The sequence below is a fragment of the Ascaphus truei genome, unplaced genomic scaffold (assembly GCF_040206685.1).
Source record: "Ascaphus truei isolate aAscTru1 unplaced genomic scaffold, aAscTru1.hap1 HAP1_SCAFFOLD_1398, whole genome shotgun sequence".
In the NCBI taxonomy this organism is placed as follows: Eukaryota; Metazoa; Chordata; class Amphibia; order Anura; family Ascaphidae; genus Ascaphus; species Ascaphus truei.
The window spans coordinates 53,399-68,972 of NW_027454278.1; the positions used below are offsets into that span (position 1 = coordinate 53,399).

The window sequence follows — 15,574 nt, forward strand, 5'->3', positions numbered from 1 at the left end:
TCCCTGCGTTACACACACACCCTGCGGCACGCCGTGCATCATGGGATGTCCCTGCGTTACACACACACACTGCGGCACGCCGTGCATCATGGGATGTCCCTGCATTACACACACACCCTGCGGCACGCCGTGCATCATGGGATGTCCCTGCGTTACACACACCCTGCGGCACGCCGTGCATCATGGGATGTCCCTGCGTTACACACACACCCTGCGGCACGCCGTGCATCATGGGATGTCCCTGCGTTACACACACACCCTGCGGCACGCCGTGCATCATGGGATGTCCCTGCGTTACACTCACCCTGCGGCACGCCGTGCATCATGGGATGTCCCTGCGTTACACTCACCCTGCGGCACGCCGTGCATCATGGGATGTCCCTGCGTTACACACACACCCTGCGGCACGCCGTGCATCATGGGATGTCCCTGCGTTACACACTCACCCTGCGGCACGCCGTGCATCATGGGATGTCCCTGCGTTACACACACACCCTGCGGCACGCCGTGCATGATGGGATGTCCCTGCGTTACACACACCCTGCGGCACGCCGTGCATCATGGGATGTCCCTGCGTTACACACACACCCTGCGGCACGCCGTGCATCATGGGATGTCCCTTTGTTACACACACACCCTGCGGCACGCCGTGCATCATGGGATGTCCCTGCGTTACACACACACCCTGCGGCACGCCGTGCATCATGGGATGTCCCTGCGTTACACACTCACCCTGCGGCACGCCGTGCATCATGGGATGTCCCTGCGTTACACACACCCTGCGGCACGCCGTGCATCATGGGATGTCCCTGCGTTACACACACCCTGCGGCACGCCGTGCATCATGGGATGTCCCTGCGTTACACACTCACCCTGCGGCACGCCGTGCATCATGGGATGTCCCTGCGTTACACACTCACCCTGCGGCACGCCGTGCATCATGGGATGTCCCTGCGTTACACACTCACCCTGCGGCACGCCGTGCATCATGGGATGTCCCTGCGTTACACACACACCCTGCGGCACGCCGTGCATCATGGGATGTCCCTGCGTTACACACACACCCTGCGGCACGCAGTGCATCATGGGATGTCCCTGCGTTACACACTCACCCTGCGGCACGCCGTGCATCATGGGATGTCCCTGTGTTACACACACACCCTGCGGCACGCCGTGCATCATGGGATGTCCCTGCGTTACACACACACCCTGCGGCACGCCGTGCATCATGGGATGTCCCTGCGTTACACACACACCCTGCGGCACGCCGTGCATCATGGGATGTCCCTGCGTTACACACACACCCTGCGGCACGCCGTGCATCATGGGATGTCCCTGCGTTACACACACACCCTGCGGCACGCCGTGCATCATGGGATGTCCCTGCGTTACACACACACCCTGCGGCACGCCGTGCATCATGGGATGTCCCTGCGTTACACACACACCCTGCGGCACGCCGTGCATCATGGGATGTCCCTGCGTTACACACACACCCTGCGGCACGCCGTGCATCATGGGATGTCCCTGCGTTACACACACACCCTGCGGCACGCCGTGCATCATGGGATGTCCCTGCGTTACACACACACCCTGCGGCACGCCGTGCATCATGGGATGTCTCTGTGTTACACACACCCTGCGGCACGCCGTGCATCATGGGATGTCCCTGCGTTACACACACACCCTGCGGCACGCCGTGCATCATGGGATGTCCCTGCGTTACACACTCACCCTGCGGCACGCCGTGCATCATGGGATGTCCCTGCGTTACACACTCACCCTGCGGCACGCCGTGCATCATGGGATGTCCCTGCGTTACACACACACCCTGCGGCACGCCGTGCATCATGGGATGTCCCTGCGTTACACACACACCCTGCGGCACGCCGTGCATCATGGGATGTCCCTGCGTTACACACTCACCCTGCGGCACGCCGTGCATCATGGGATGTCCCTGCGTTACACACTCACCCTGCGGCACGCCGTGCATCATGGGATGTCCCTGCGTTACACACACACCCTGCGGCACGCCGTGCATCATGGGATGTCCCTGCGTTACACACACACCCTGCGGCACGCCGTGCATCATGGGATGTCCCTGCGTTACACACACACCCTGCGGCACGCCGTGCATCATGGGATGTCCCCTGCGTTACACACACACACCCTGCGGCACGCCGTGCATCATGGGATGTCCCTGCGTTACACACACACCCTGCGGCACGCCGTGCATCATGGGATGTCCCTGCGTTACACACACACCCTGCGGCACGCCGTGCATCATGGGATGTCCCTGCGTTACACACACACCCTGCGGCACGCCGTGCATCATGGGATGTCCCTGCGTTACACACACCCTGCGGCACGCCGTGCATCATGGGATGTCCCTGCGTTACACACTCACCCTGCGGCACGCCGTGCATCATGGGATGTCCCTGCGTTACACACACACCCTGCGGCACGCCGTGCATCATGGGATGTCCCTGCGTTACACACTCACCCTGCGGCACGCCGTGCATCATGGGATGTCCCTGCGTTACACACTCACCCTGCGGCACGCCGTGCATCATGGGATGTCCCTGCGTTACACACACACCCTGCGGCACGCCGTGCATCATGGGATGTCCCTGCGTTACACACACACCCTGCGGCACGCCGTGCATCATGGGATGTCCCTGCGTTACACACTCACCCTGCGGCACGCCGTGCATCATGGGATGTCCCTGCGTTACACACTCACCCTGCGGCACGCCGTGCATCATGGGATGTCCCTGCGTTACACACACACCCTGCGGCACGCCGTGCATCATGGGATGTCTCTGCGTTACACACACACCCTGCGGCACGCCGTGCATCATGGGATGTCCCTGCGTTACACACACATCCTGCGGCACGCCGTGCATCATGGGATGTCCCCGCGTTACACACACACACCCTGCGGCACGCCGTGCATCATGGGATGTCCCTGCGTTACACACACACCCTGCGGCACGCCGTGCATCATGGGATGTCCCTGCGTTACACACACACCCTGCGGCACGCCGTGCATCATGGGATGTCCCTGCGTTACACACACACCCTGCGGCACGCCGTGCATCATGGGATGTCCCTGCGTTACACACACACCCTGCGGCACGCCGTGCATCATGGGATGTCCCTGCGTTACACACACCCTGCGGCACGCCGTGCATCATGGGATGTCCCTGCGTTACACACTCACCCTGCGGCACGCCGTGCATCATGGGATGTCCCTGCGTTACACACACACCCTGCGGCACGCCGTGCATCATGGGATGTCCCTGCGTTACACACTCACCCTGCGGCACGCCGTGCATCATGGGATGTCCCTGCGTTACACACTCACCCTGCGGCACGCCGTGCATCATGGGATGTCCCTGCGTTACACACACACCCTGCGGCACGCCCGTGCATCATGGGATGTCCCTGCGTTACACACACACCCTGCGGCACGCCGTGCATCATGGGATGTCCCTGCGTTACACACTCACCCTGCGGCACGCCGTGCATCATGGGATGTCCCTGCGTTACACACTCACCCTGCGGCACGCCGTGCATCATGGGATGTCCCTGCGTTACACACACACCCTGCGGCACGCCGTGCATCATGGGATGTCTCTGCGTTACACACACACCCTGCGGCACGCCGTGCATCATGGGATGTCCCTGCGTTACACACACATCCTGCGGCACGCCGTGCATCATGGGATGTCCCTGCGTTACACACACACCCTGCGGCACGCCGTGCATCATGGGATGTCCCTGCGTTACACACACACCCTGCGGCACGCCGTGCATCATGGGATGTCCCCGCGTTACACACACACACCCTGCGGCACGCCGTGCATCATGGGATGTCCCTGCGTTACACACACACCCTGCGGCACGCCGTGCATCATGGGATGTCCCTGCGTTACACACACACCCTGCGGCACGCCGTGCATCATGGGATGTCCCTGCGTTACACACACACCCTGCGGCACGCCGTGCATCATGGGATGTCCCTGCGTTACACACACCCTGCGGCACGCCGTGCATCATGGGATGTCCCTGCGTTACACACTCACCCTGCGGCACGCCGTGCATCATGGGATGTCCCTGCGTTACACACACACCCTGCGGCACGCCGTGCATCATGGGATGTCCCTGCGTTACACACACACCCTGCGGCACGCCGTGCATCATGGGATGTCCCTGCGTTACACACACCCTGCGGCACGCCGTGCATCATGGGATGTCCCTGCGTTACACACACACCCTGCGGCACGCCGTGCATCATGGGATGTCCCTGCGTTACACACTCACCCTGCGGCACGCCGTGCATCATGGGATGTCCCTGCGTTACACACACACCCTGCGGCACGCCGTGCATCATGGGATGTCCCTGCGTTACACTCACACCCTGCGGCACGCCGTGCATCATGGGATGTCCCTGCGTTACACACACACCCTGCGGCACGCCGTGCATCATGGGATGTCCCTGCGTTACACACACACCCTGCGGCACGCCGTGCATCATGGGATGTCTCTGCGTTACACACTCACCCTGCGGCACGCCGTGCATCATGGGATGTCTCTGCGTTACACACACACACCCTGCGGCACGCCGTGCATCATGGGATGTCCCTGCGTTACACACACACCCTGCGGCACGCCGTGCATCATGGGATGTCCCTGCGTTACACACTCACCCTGCGGCACGCCGTGCATCATGGGATGTCCCTGCGTTACACACACACCCTGCGGCACGCCGTGCATCATGGGATGTCCCTGCGTTACACTCACCCTGCGGCACGCCGTGCGTTATGGGGTTATAAGAGGGCGCTCTGCTTTGTGGGGTCTGCTCTGCCAGTTGTCCTGTGGGAGCACCGTGGGTTAGGACACCAGTGGCTGTTGTGGAGTTTACATGGGGTCCAGTATGGCTGGAAGTCTCTGGCTGTCTCGCTGGCGTCCTGGTTACAGGCGGATCTGTGGAAGTCTCTGGCTGTCTCGCTGGCGTCCTGGTTACAGGCGGATCTGTGGAAGTCTCTGGATGTCTCGCAGGCGGATCTGTATCGTGTTTGGGCACAGAGCTGACACTTTCTTTTTGAGCTTCTCGTTTCTGTCTTCGAATGTTCATCTTTCTCTCAAGAATCATCTGTGGGGAACAGAAGAAGGCGAGAGTGTAACGCCTGTATTATCCCCACAGTATACAGCTGTATAACACAAGCGCTACACACTGATTGTCCTTACACTCCCTGCACACTTACACTCACACTTGTACAGCTGTATACTGTGGGGATAAGGACTGTCAGTGTGTAACGCCTGTGTTATACAGCTGTATAATGTGGGGATGTAGAGGGAGAAAGGGGGTGGCCCGGGATTACAGGGGTTACACCACATTTGGCCATCCCCTGACCTCACCCGGGAGTCAAAGGGTTAACTGGGCTAAGACCCAGAACAGTGAGTTATCCCTTGTTGTAACCTGTAAATGTATTTTCCCCTGTTCCCCTGTTCCATTGTAATGTCTGGTTTAATCAGTGTCTGCATCACACACACACTGGAATCCATCCGGGAGCACAAGGGTTAATAGTCCTTTAATGATTATAGCTCTTTTCTTTCCTGCCTTTTCAGGCACCATTTTGCAGGTCCCCATTGGCCGCCATTAGGGCTCAATGCATTCCAATGGAGAATCTTGTTGTTTTAGTCCTGGTTCCTGTAGTGACCAGCAGGTGGCGTCCGAGAGGGAGAGCGCCGGTTTCCCATTGAAAGTCAATGGGCCCATTGACTTCAATGGAGATTCCTCGAGGTAACTTTCGAAGAACGAGTTGGCTGCCGTCCAGACCGCAAACCGCAAAGCGGATACATTTTCAATAGGAGAGCTTTGATCACTTACAAGTCAAGGTCAACGTCAAGTGGCGTGGGAATAAACAGTTCTAGGGCCCCTAGGAATAAAATTATTTTTGCCCCTAGTTCCTAGGCTTCCCCGCACTCGACCACAACCGGGTCCCCGAATCCTGGACCCCCGATAAGGGTCGAACCGAGAAGAGCGGGTCGCGCCATAGGCTTTGCCGGCGGCGGCAGAAACGGCTCAGAGAAATGACTAAGCTGTATACTGTGGGGATAAGTGTGCGGGAGTGTAAGGACTGTCAGTGTGCAACGCCTGTGTTATACAGCTGTATACTGTGGGGATAAGTGTGGGGGAGTGTAAGGACTGTCAGTGTGTAACGCCTGTTTTATACAGCTGTATACTGTGGGGATAAGTGTGCGGGAGTGTAAGGACTGTCAGTGTGTAACGCCTGTTTTATACAGCTGTATACTGTGGGGATAAGTGTGTGGGAGTGTAAGGACTGTCAGTGTGCAACGCCTGTGTTATACAGCTGTATACTGTGGGGATAAGTGTGGGGGAGTGTAAGGACTGTCAGTGTGCAACGCCTGTGTTACACAGCTGTATACTGTGGGGATAAGTGTGGGGGAGTGTAAGGACTGTCAGTGTGTAACGCCTGTGTTATACAGCTGTATACTGTGGGGATAAGTGTGTGGGAGTGTAAGGACTGTCAGTGTGCAACGCCTGTGTTATACAGCTGTATACTGTGGGGATAAGTGTGGGGGAGTGTAAGGACTGTCAGTGTGTAACGCCTGTGTTATACAGCTGTATACTGTGGGGATAAGTGTGTGGGAGTGTAAGGACTGTCATTGTGCAACGCCTGTGTTATACAGCTGTATACTGTGGGGATAAGTGTGGGGGAGTGTAAGGACTGTCAGTGTGCAACGCCTGTGTTACACAGCTGTATACTGTGGGGATAAGTGTGGGGGAGTGTAAGGACTGTCAGTGTGTAACGCCTGTGTTATACAGCTGTATACTGTGGGGATAAGTGTGTGGGAGTGTAAGGACTGTCAGTGTGCAACGCCTGTGTTATACAGCTGTATACTGTGGGGATAAGTGTGGGGGAGTGTAAGGACTGTCAGTGTGTAACGCCTGTGTTATACAGCTGTATACTGTGGGGATAAGTGTGGGGGAGTGTAAGGACTGTCAGTGTGTAACGCCTGTGTTATACAGCTGTATACTGTGGGGATAAGTGTGGGGGAGTGTAAGGACTGTCAGTGTGTAACGCCTGTGTTATACAGCTGTATACTGTGGGGATAAGTGTGGGGGAGTGTAAGGACTGTCAGTGTGTAACGCCTGTGTTATACAGCTGTATACTGTGGGGATAAGTGTGCGGGAGTGTAAGGACTGTCAGTGTGCAACGCCTGGTTACAGTGTATAGTAGGAATGTTTGTGTGATATGCAGCGTGTACGTGATGCATCACGTGTACCGTGTGGGCGTTTCTGATGTGCGTGTAGTGTGTGCGTGTAGCGTGCGTGTATGCATGACGCGTGCGTCCTGTCGTTTTCTTACCTCGTACAGTTTGTTCCGATATTCAGCCACAGACAGTTGTATGTCATCATCCACAGGAAGAATGACATCATAATCCAGCGCCGTCTCCCGCGCTGGGGAGTGGAATCTGAGTGAGACAGAGTCGCAGTGAGAGGCCGCCCCGTTATTACAGGGAGTCACAGTGAGAGGCCGCCCCGTTATTACAGGGAGTCACAGTGAGAGGCCGCCCCGTTATTACAGGGAGTCACAGTGAGAGGCCGCCCCGTTATTACAGGGAGTAACAGAGAGGCCGCCCCTCCCCACCTCGTTATTACAGAGAGTCACAGTGAGAGGCCGCCTCTCCCCTCCCCGTTATTACAGGGAGTCACAGTGAGAGGCCGCCCCTCCCCTCCCCGTTATTACAGGGAGTCACAGAGAGGCCGCCCCTCCCAACCTCGTTATTACAGAGAGTCACAGTGAGAGGCCGCCCCTCCCCGTTATTACAGGGAGTCACAGTGAGAGGCCGCCCCTCCCCACCTCGTTATTACAGAGAGTCACAGTGAGAGGCCGCCCCTCCCCACCTCGTTATTACAGGGAGTCACAGTGAGAGGCCGCCCCTCCCCACCTCGTTATTACATAGAGTCGCAGTGAGAGGCCGCCCCGTTATTACAGGGAGTCACAGTGAGAGGCCGCCCCGTTATTACAGGGAGTCACAGTGAGAGGCCGCCCCATTATTACAGGGAGTAACAGAGAGGCCGCCCCTCCCCACCTCGTTATTACAGAGAGTCACAGTGAGAGGCCGCCTCTCCCCTCCCCGTTATTACAGGGAGTCACAGTGAGAGGCCGCCCCTCCCCTCCCCGTTATTACAGGGAGTCACAGAGAGGCCGCCCCTCCCAACCTCGTTATTACAGGGAGTCACAGTGAGAGGCCGCCCCTCCCCACCTCGTTATTACAGAGAGTCACAGTGAGAGGCCGCCCCTCCCCACCTCGTTATTACAGGGAGTCACAGTGAGAGGCCGCCCCTCCCCACCTCGTTATTACAGAGAGTCACAGTGAGAGGCCGCCCCTCCCCTCCCCGTTATTACAGGGAGTCACAGTGAGAGGCCCCTCCCCTTCCCGTTATTACAGGGGGTCACAGTGAGAGGCCGCCCCTCCCCACCCCGTTATTACAGGGAGTCACAGTGAGAGGCCGCCCCTCCCCACCTCGTTATTACAGGGAGTCACAGTGAGAGGCCGCCCCTCCCCACCTCGTTATTACAGAGAGTCGCAGTGAGAGGCCGCCCCGTTATTACAGGGAGTCACAGAGAGGCCGCCCCTCCCCACCTCGTTATTACAGAGAGTCACAGTGAGAGGCCGCCCCTCCCCACCTCGTTATTACAGAGAGTCACAGTGAGAGGCCGCCTCTCCCCTCCCCGTTATTACAGGGAGTCACAGTGAGAGGCCGCCCCTCCCCTCCCCTCCCCGTTATTACAGGGAGTAACAGAGAGGCCGCCCCTCCCCACCTCGTTATTACAGAGAGTCACAGTGAGAGGCCGCCTCTCCCCTCCCCGTTATTACAGGGAGTCACAGTGAGAGGCCGCCCCTCCCCTCCCCGTTATTACAGGGAGTCACAGAGAGGCCGCCCCTCCCAACCTCGTTATTACAGAGAGTCACAGTGAGAGGCCGCCCCTCCCCGTTATTACAGGGAGTCACAGTGAGAGGCCGCCCCTCCCCACCTCGTTATTACAGAGAGTCACAGTGAGAGGCCGCCCCTCCCCACCTCGTTATTACAGGGAGTCACAGTGAGAGGCCGCCCCTCCCCACCTCGTTATTACATAGAGTCGCAGTGAGAGGCCGCCCCGTTATTACAGGGAGTCACAGTGAGAGGCCGCCCCGTTATTACAGGGAGTCACAGTGAGAGGCCGCCCCATTATTACAGGGAGTAACAGAGAGGCCGCCCCTCCCCACCTCGTTATTACAGAGAGTCACAGTGAGAGGCCGCCTCTCCCCTCCCCGTTATTACAGGGAGTCACAGTGAGAGGCCGCCCCTCCCCTCCCCGTTATTACAGGGAGTCACAGAGAGGCCGCCCCTCCCAACCTCGTTATTACAGGGAGTCACAGTGAGAGGCCGCCCCTCCCCACCTCGTTATTACAGAGAGTCACAGTGAGAGGCCGCCCCTCCCCACCTCGTTATTACAGGGAGTCACAGTGAGAGGCCGCCCCTCCCCACCTCGTTATTACAGAGAGTCACAGTGAGAGGCCGCCCCTCCCCTCCCCGTTATTACAGGGAGTCACAGTGAGAGGCCCCTCCCCTTCCCGTTATTACAGGGGGTCACAGTGAGAGGCCGCCCCTCCCCACCCCGTTATTACAGGGAGTCACAGTGAGAGGCCGCCCCTCCCCACCTCGTTATTACAGGGAGTCACAGTGAGAGGCCGCCCCTCCCCACCTCGTTATTACAGAGAGTCGCAGTGAGAGGCCGCCCCGTTATTACAGGGAGTCACAGAGAGGCCGCCCCTCCCCACCTCGTTATTACAGAGAGTCACAGTGAGAGGCCGCCCCTCCCCACCTCGTTATTACAGAGAGTCACAGTGAGAGGCCGCCTCTCCCCTCCCCGTTATTACAGGGAGTCACAGTGAGAGGCCGCCCCTCCCCACCTCGTTATTACAGAGAGTCACAGTGAGAGGCCGCCTCTCCCCTCCCCGTTATTACAGGGAGTCACAGAGAGGCCGCCCCTCCCAACCTCGTTATTACAGAGAGTCACAGTGAGAGGCCGCCCCTCCCCGTTATTACAGGGAGTCACAGTGAGAGGCCGCCCCTCCCCACCTCGTTATTACAGAGAGTCACAGTGAGAGGCCGCCCCTCCCCATCTCGTTATTACCGGGAGTCACAGTGAGAGGCCGCCCCTCCCCTCCCCGTTATTACAGGGAGTCACAGTGAGAGGCCGCCCCTCCCCACCTCGTTATTACAGGGAGTCACAGTGAGAGGCCGCCCCTCCCCGTTATTACAGGGAGTCACAGAGAGGCCGCCCCTCCCAACCTCGTTATTACAGGGAGTCACAGTGAGAGGCCGCCCCTCCCCGTTATTACAGGGAGTCACAGTGAGAGGCTGCCCCTCCCCGTTATTACAGGGAGTCACAGTGAGAGGCCGCCCCTCCTCACCCCGTTATTACAGGGAGTCGCAGTGAGAGGCCGCCCCTCCCCTCCCCGTTATTACAGGGAGTCACAGTGAGAGGCCGCCCCTCCCCACCCCGTTATTACAGGGAGTCACAGTGAGAGGCTGCCCCTCCCCGTTATTACAGGGAGTCACAGTGAGAGGCCGCCCCTCCCCTCCCCGTTATTACAGGGAGTCACAGTGAGAGGCCCCTCCCCTTCCCGTTATTACAGGGAGTCACAGTGAGAGGCTGCCCCTCCCCTCCCCGTTATTACAGGGAGTCACAGTGAGAGGACGCCTCTCCCCACCTCGTTATTACAGGGAGTCACAGTGAGAGGCCGCCCCTCCCCACCTCGTTATTACAGAGAGTCACAGTGAGAGGCCGCCCCTCCCCTCCCCGTTATTACAGGGAGTCACAGTGAGAGGCCCCTCCCCTTCCCGTTATTACAGGGGGTCACAGTGAGAGGCCGCCCCTCCCCACCCCGTTATTACAGGGAGTCACAGTGAGAGGCCGCCCCTCCCCGTTATTACAGGGAGTCACAGTGAGAGGCCGCCCCTCCCCACCTCGTTATTACAGGGAGTCACAGTGAGAGGCCGCCCCTCCCCTCCCCGTTATTACAGGGAGTCACAGTGAGAGGCCGCCCCTCCCCTCCCCATTATTACAGGGGGTCACAGTGAGAGGCCGCCCCTCCCCACCCCGTTATTACAGGGAGTCACAGTGAGAAGCCGCCCCTCCCCTCCCCGTTATTACAGGGAGTCACAGTGAGAGGCCGCCCCTCCCCACCTCGTTATTACAGGGAGTCACAGTGAGAAGCCGCCCCTCCCCTCCCCGTTATTACAGGGGGTCACAGTGAGAGGCCACCCCTCCCCTCCCCACCCCGTTATTACAGGGGGTCACAGTGAGAGGCCGCCCCTCCCCTCCCCATTATTACCGGGGGTCACAGTAAGAGGCCGCTCTCACTGTCGCCCGTCCTGTCCATCAACTCAGAAAGCGGTGCTGCAGAACAGGGGTTAGGTTACCTCTTCACATAGGGGTGCTGCAGTACAGGGGTTAGGTTACCTCTTCACATAGGGGTGCTGCAGTACAGAGGTTAGGTTACCTCTTCACATAGGGGTGCTGCAGTACAGGGGTTAGGTTACCTCTTCACATAGGGGTGCTGCAAGGCCTCCTCCGCTGTCAGTCTCTTGTCTGGATTGAAGATGAGAAGTTTCTTAAGTAAGTCGCGTGCGTCTGCGGGAGAGCCGGGAGGGAGGAGGTCGTCCAAAGACAGTCTCTGCCTGGTGAGGGGACACACGCATGTATTATACCCGCTTTATATACCCATACATTGCATAATCTGTGCACCATGTAACTCCCCCCCATTCCCCCCTCAACTCCTCCTACTGACTCTCCCCAAGGTGCATGCTGGGACAGAGACGCAGACTGTGATACATCTGATTATAATCTGTGCCCCATGTAACTCCCCCCAACTCCTCCTACTGACTCCCCAAGGTGCATGCTGGGACAGACGCAGAATGTGATACATCTCATTATAATCTGTGCACCATGTAACTCTCCCCAACTCCTCCTACTGACTCCCCAAGGTGCAAGCTGGGGCAGAGACGCAGAATGTGATACATCTCATTATAATCTATGCACCATGTAACTCTCCCCAACTCCTCCTACTGACTCCCCAAGGTGCATGCTGGGGCAGAGACGCAGAATGTGATACATCTCATTATAATCTATGCACCATGTAACTCCCCCCAAGGAAAAGGTGGAATCCATACGGCAGAACATCCCCTCTGTTCCTTCCCCCCATCCTACACCTCTTCCTAACTCTCCTCCTGCCTTCCTTGACTCTTTTTTCGCTGTCTCAGAGGAGGATGTGTCGCTGTTGATCGCCTCTTCTCCCTCTACCACTTGCCCTCTTGACCCCATTCCCTCCCATCTCCTAAAACCTCTAGCTCCTACTATATTCCCTACGCTCACACACATTTTTAACTCCTCCCTCTGCTCTGGAACCTTTCCATCCTCCTTCAAACATGCAACAGTCATACCATTACTCAAAAACAGCAAGCTTGACCCTACCTGTCTTTCTAACTATCGACCTGTCTCCCTCCTGCCTTTTGCCTCTAAACTCCTTGAACGTCTTGTATTCTCTCGCTTGCTCCATTTTCTCAACACCTATTCTCTCCTAGACCCTGTACAATCTGGCTTCCGCACTGCTCACTCCACCGAAACAGCCCTCACTAAAATAACTGACGACCTCCATGCTGCCAAAGACAGAGGTCATTACACTCTGCTCATATTACTCGACCTCTCTGCAGCATTTGACACCGTGGACCACCCTCTTCTCCTCCACATTCTCCATACTCTTGGTATTCGGAACAAAGCTCTATCCTGGATCTCCTCCTACCTCTCCCATCGTACTTTCAGTGTCTCTTCTGCTAACACCTCCTCCTCCTCTATTGATCTCTCTGTGGGGGTACCCCAGGGCTCTGTCCTGGGACCTCTTCTCTTTTCTCTGTACACACTCTCTCTAGGTGACCTAATAACATCTTTTGGGTTTAATTATCACCTCTATGCCGACGACACACAAATATACTTTTCAACACCTGACCTTACACCTGCCGTACAAACCAAAGTTTCTGAATGCCTCTCTGCTATATCATCCTGGATGGCCCTCCGACGCCTTAAACTCAACATGGCTAAAACAGAGCTCCTCATACTTCCTCCCAAACCTGGCCCTACTACCTCCTTCCACATTACTGTTGGAACTACGATCATTCACCCAGTAGCCCAAGCACGCTGCCTAGGGGTCACACTCGACTCCTCTCTCACATTCGCCCCTCACATTCAAAACATTTCTAAAACTTGTCGCTTTTTCCTCCGCAATATAACAAAGATACGCCCTTTCCTCTGTTGCTCGACTGCTAAAACTCTGACTCAGGCCCTCATTCTCTCCCGTCTTGATTACTGTAACCTCCTGCTGTCCGGCCTTCCTGCCTCTCACCTGTCTCCCCTACAATCTATCCTAAACGCTGCTGCCAGAATCACTCTACTCTTTCCTAGATCTGTCTCAGCATCTCCCCTCATGAAATCCCTCTCCTGGCTTCCGATCAAATCCCGCATCTCACACTCCATTCTTCTCCTCACTTTTAAAGCTTTACACTCCTCTGCCCCTCCTTACATCTCAGCCCTAATTTCTCGCTATGCACCATCCCGACTCTTGCGTTCTTCTCAAGGATGTCTTCTTTCTACCCCCTTTGTATCTAAAGCCCTCTCCCGCCTTAAACCCTTATCACTGACTGCCCCTCACCTCTGGAATGCCCTTCCCCTCAGTACCCGACTAGCACCCTCTCTATCCACCTTTAAGACCCACCTTAAGACACACTTGCTTAATGAAGCATATGAATAGCACTGTGGATATTCTGAACACGATACATAAAGCCTGGCCCCCTGCAGACGCACTTACCAGAACTCCCTCCTACTGTCTCTGTACGGTCTCCCTACCTACCAATTAGACTGTAAGCTCCTCGGGGCAGGGACTCCTCTTCCGAAATGTTACTTATATGTCTAAAGCACTTCTTCCCATGCTCTGTTATTTATATTATCTGTTATTTATATGATTACCACATGTATTACTACTGTGACGCGCTATTTACTGCTGCGGCCGAGTTTATTCGAGCATTTGCCCGTTCTCGGCCGCAGCAGTAACCTGGCGCGCGCCGGAGGGTGCCGGGCGCACGCCGAAGCAGCGGAGGAGCGCCCTCCGATCGGGGCTTTCTCTCTCCCGCTGCCGGGTCCGCCGGGTCCCCCGGAACCCCCTGCCGCCGTCCCCCACATCGCGGGACACCAGGGCTCCCTCGGGGAGCCCTGGACGCGCGTGCAGGGGGCGCAGGCACCCGATGACGCGTGACCGCGCATCACGCTGAGGGAGTGCGGCTAGCACGCCGGGGCATCCCCCGGCTTGCGGTGCTAGCCGTGCTTCAATAAAACGTGTCGCCAGTGTACATTAATGGCGCTATATAAATAAAGACATACAATACAATACAACTCCTCCTACTGACTCCCCCCAAGGTGCATGCTGGGACAGAGACGCAGAATGTGATACATCTCATCATAATCTGTGCCCCATGTAACTCCCCCCAACTCCTCCTACTGACTCTCCCCAAGGTGCATGCTTATCATCCAACCCCTCCACCTTGTATAAAAAAGAATTACAGACTCTCCTGGAGGATGGAAGAAGACGGGGAGTATTGGAAGAACATGAATTTCAATTCCTAAATGTGGAGGATCCAATATTCCCCGTCTTCTATTTCTTACCAAAGATACATAAAGATCTTACACATCCCCCAGGACGCCCAATAATTTCTGGGATTGGGTCATTAACGGCCAATCTATCTGAGTTCGTAGACAGTTACCTACAGGGAATTGTTAAAAAACAAAAATCCTATCTGAAAGACACAAGTGACGTCATCCTTATGTTGAGAGAGATCCAGTGGCAGGACACCTACATCTTAGTCACCACAGATGTCACGGCTCTATACACATCAATAAGACATGATGATGGTTGCAGAGCCGTTAGACACTTTTTAGAAAAAGAAGACAAATTCCCTGAAATACAAATTGACTTTCTTGTGGAGTGTATAAAGTTCATTTTGAGTAAAAATTTCTTTTGGTTCAGTGATGTCTATTATCTGCAACTCTGTGGGACCGCCATGGGGACCAAATTCGCGCCCAGTTATGCTAATCTTTTGATGGCCATGTGGGAGGACCAATATATATGGTCTTGGCCTGGACTGGACGCGAATTTGGTCACATGGCGGAGATATATAGACGACATTATATTCGTCTGGAAAGGCACCCTGGGAGATCTAAATATGTTTTTGGAATATCTGGATATGAATGAACTAAATTTGAAGTTCACATCCACTATTAGCAGCTCTACTGTCAACTTCCTAGATCTCACTATATATTCAGAAGGCGGGTTAATTAAAACCAAAAATTATTTTAAAAATGTAGATGCCAACAACTACATACTACAATCTAGTTGCCACCTTAATAAGTGGATAACTAATATCCCGTATGGACAGTACCGT

The 15,574-nt window shown here is 56.2% G+C and overlaps 1 protein-coding gene across 1 annotated transcript in view; it reads right to left on the bottom strand.

The window, feature by feature from the left end:
* Window positions 1-11,800, bottom strand: part of LOC142475808 (mitogen-activated protein kinase 15-like) — a gene marked incomplete at its 5' end in the record, with an annotated part of 38,428 nt that extends 26,628 nt beyond the window's left edge. Inside the window, 3 exons of the mRNA XM_075581542.1 lie at window positions 4,807-5,158; window positions 7,401-7,506; window positions 11,630-11,800. Coding sequence (XP_075437657.1) covers window positions 4,807-5,158; window positions 7,401-7,506; window positions 11,630-11,800 — 629 coding nt within the window. The remainder of the gene's footprint in view (window positions 1-4,806; window positions 5,159-7,400; window positions 7,507-11,629) is intronic.
* Window positions 11,801-15,574: the final 3,774 nt, after the last annotated feature.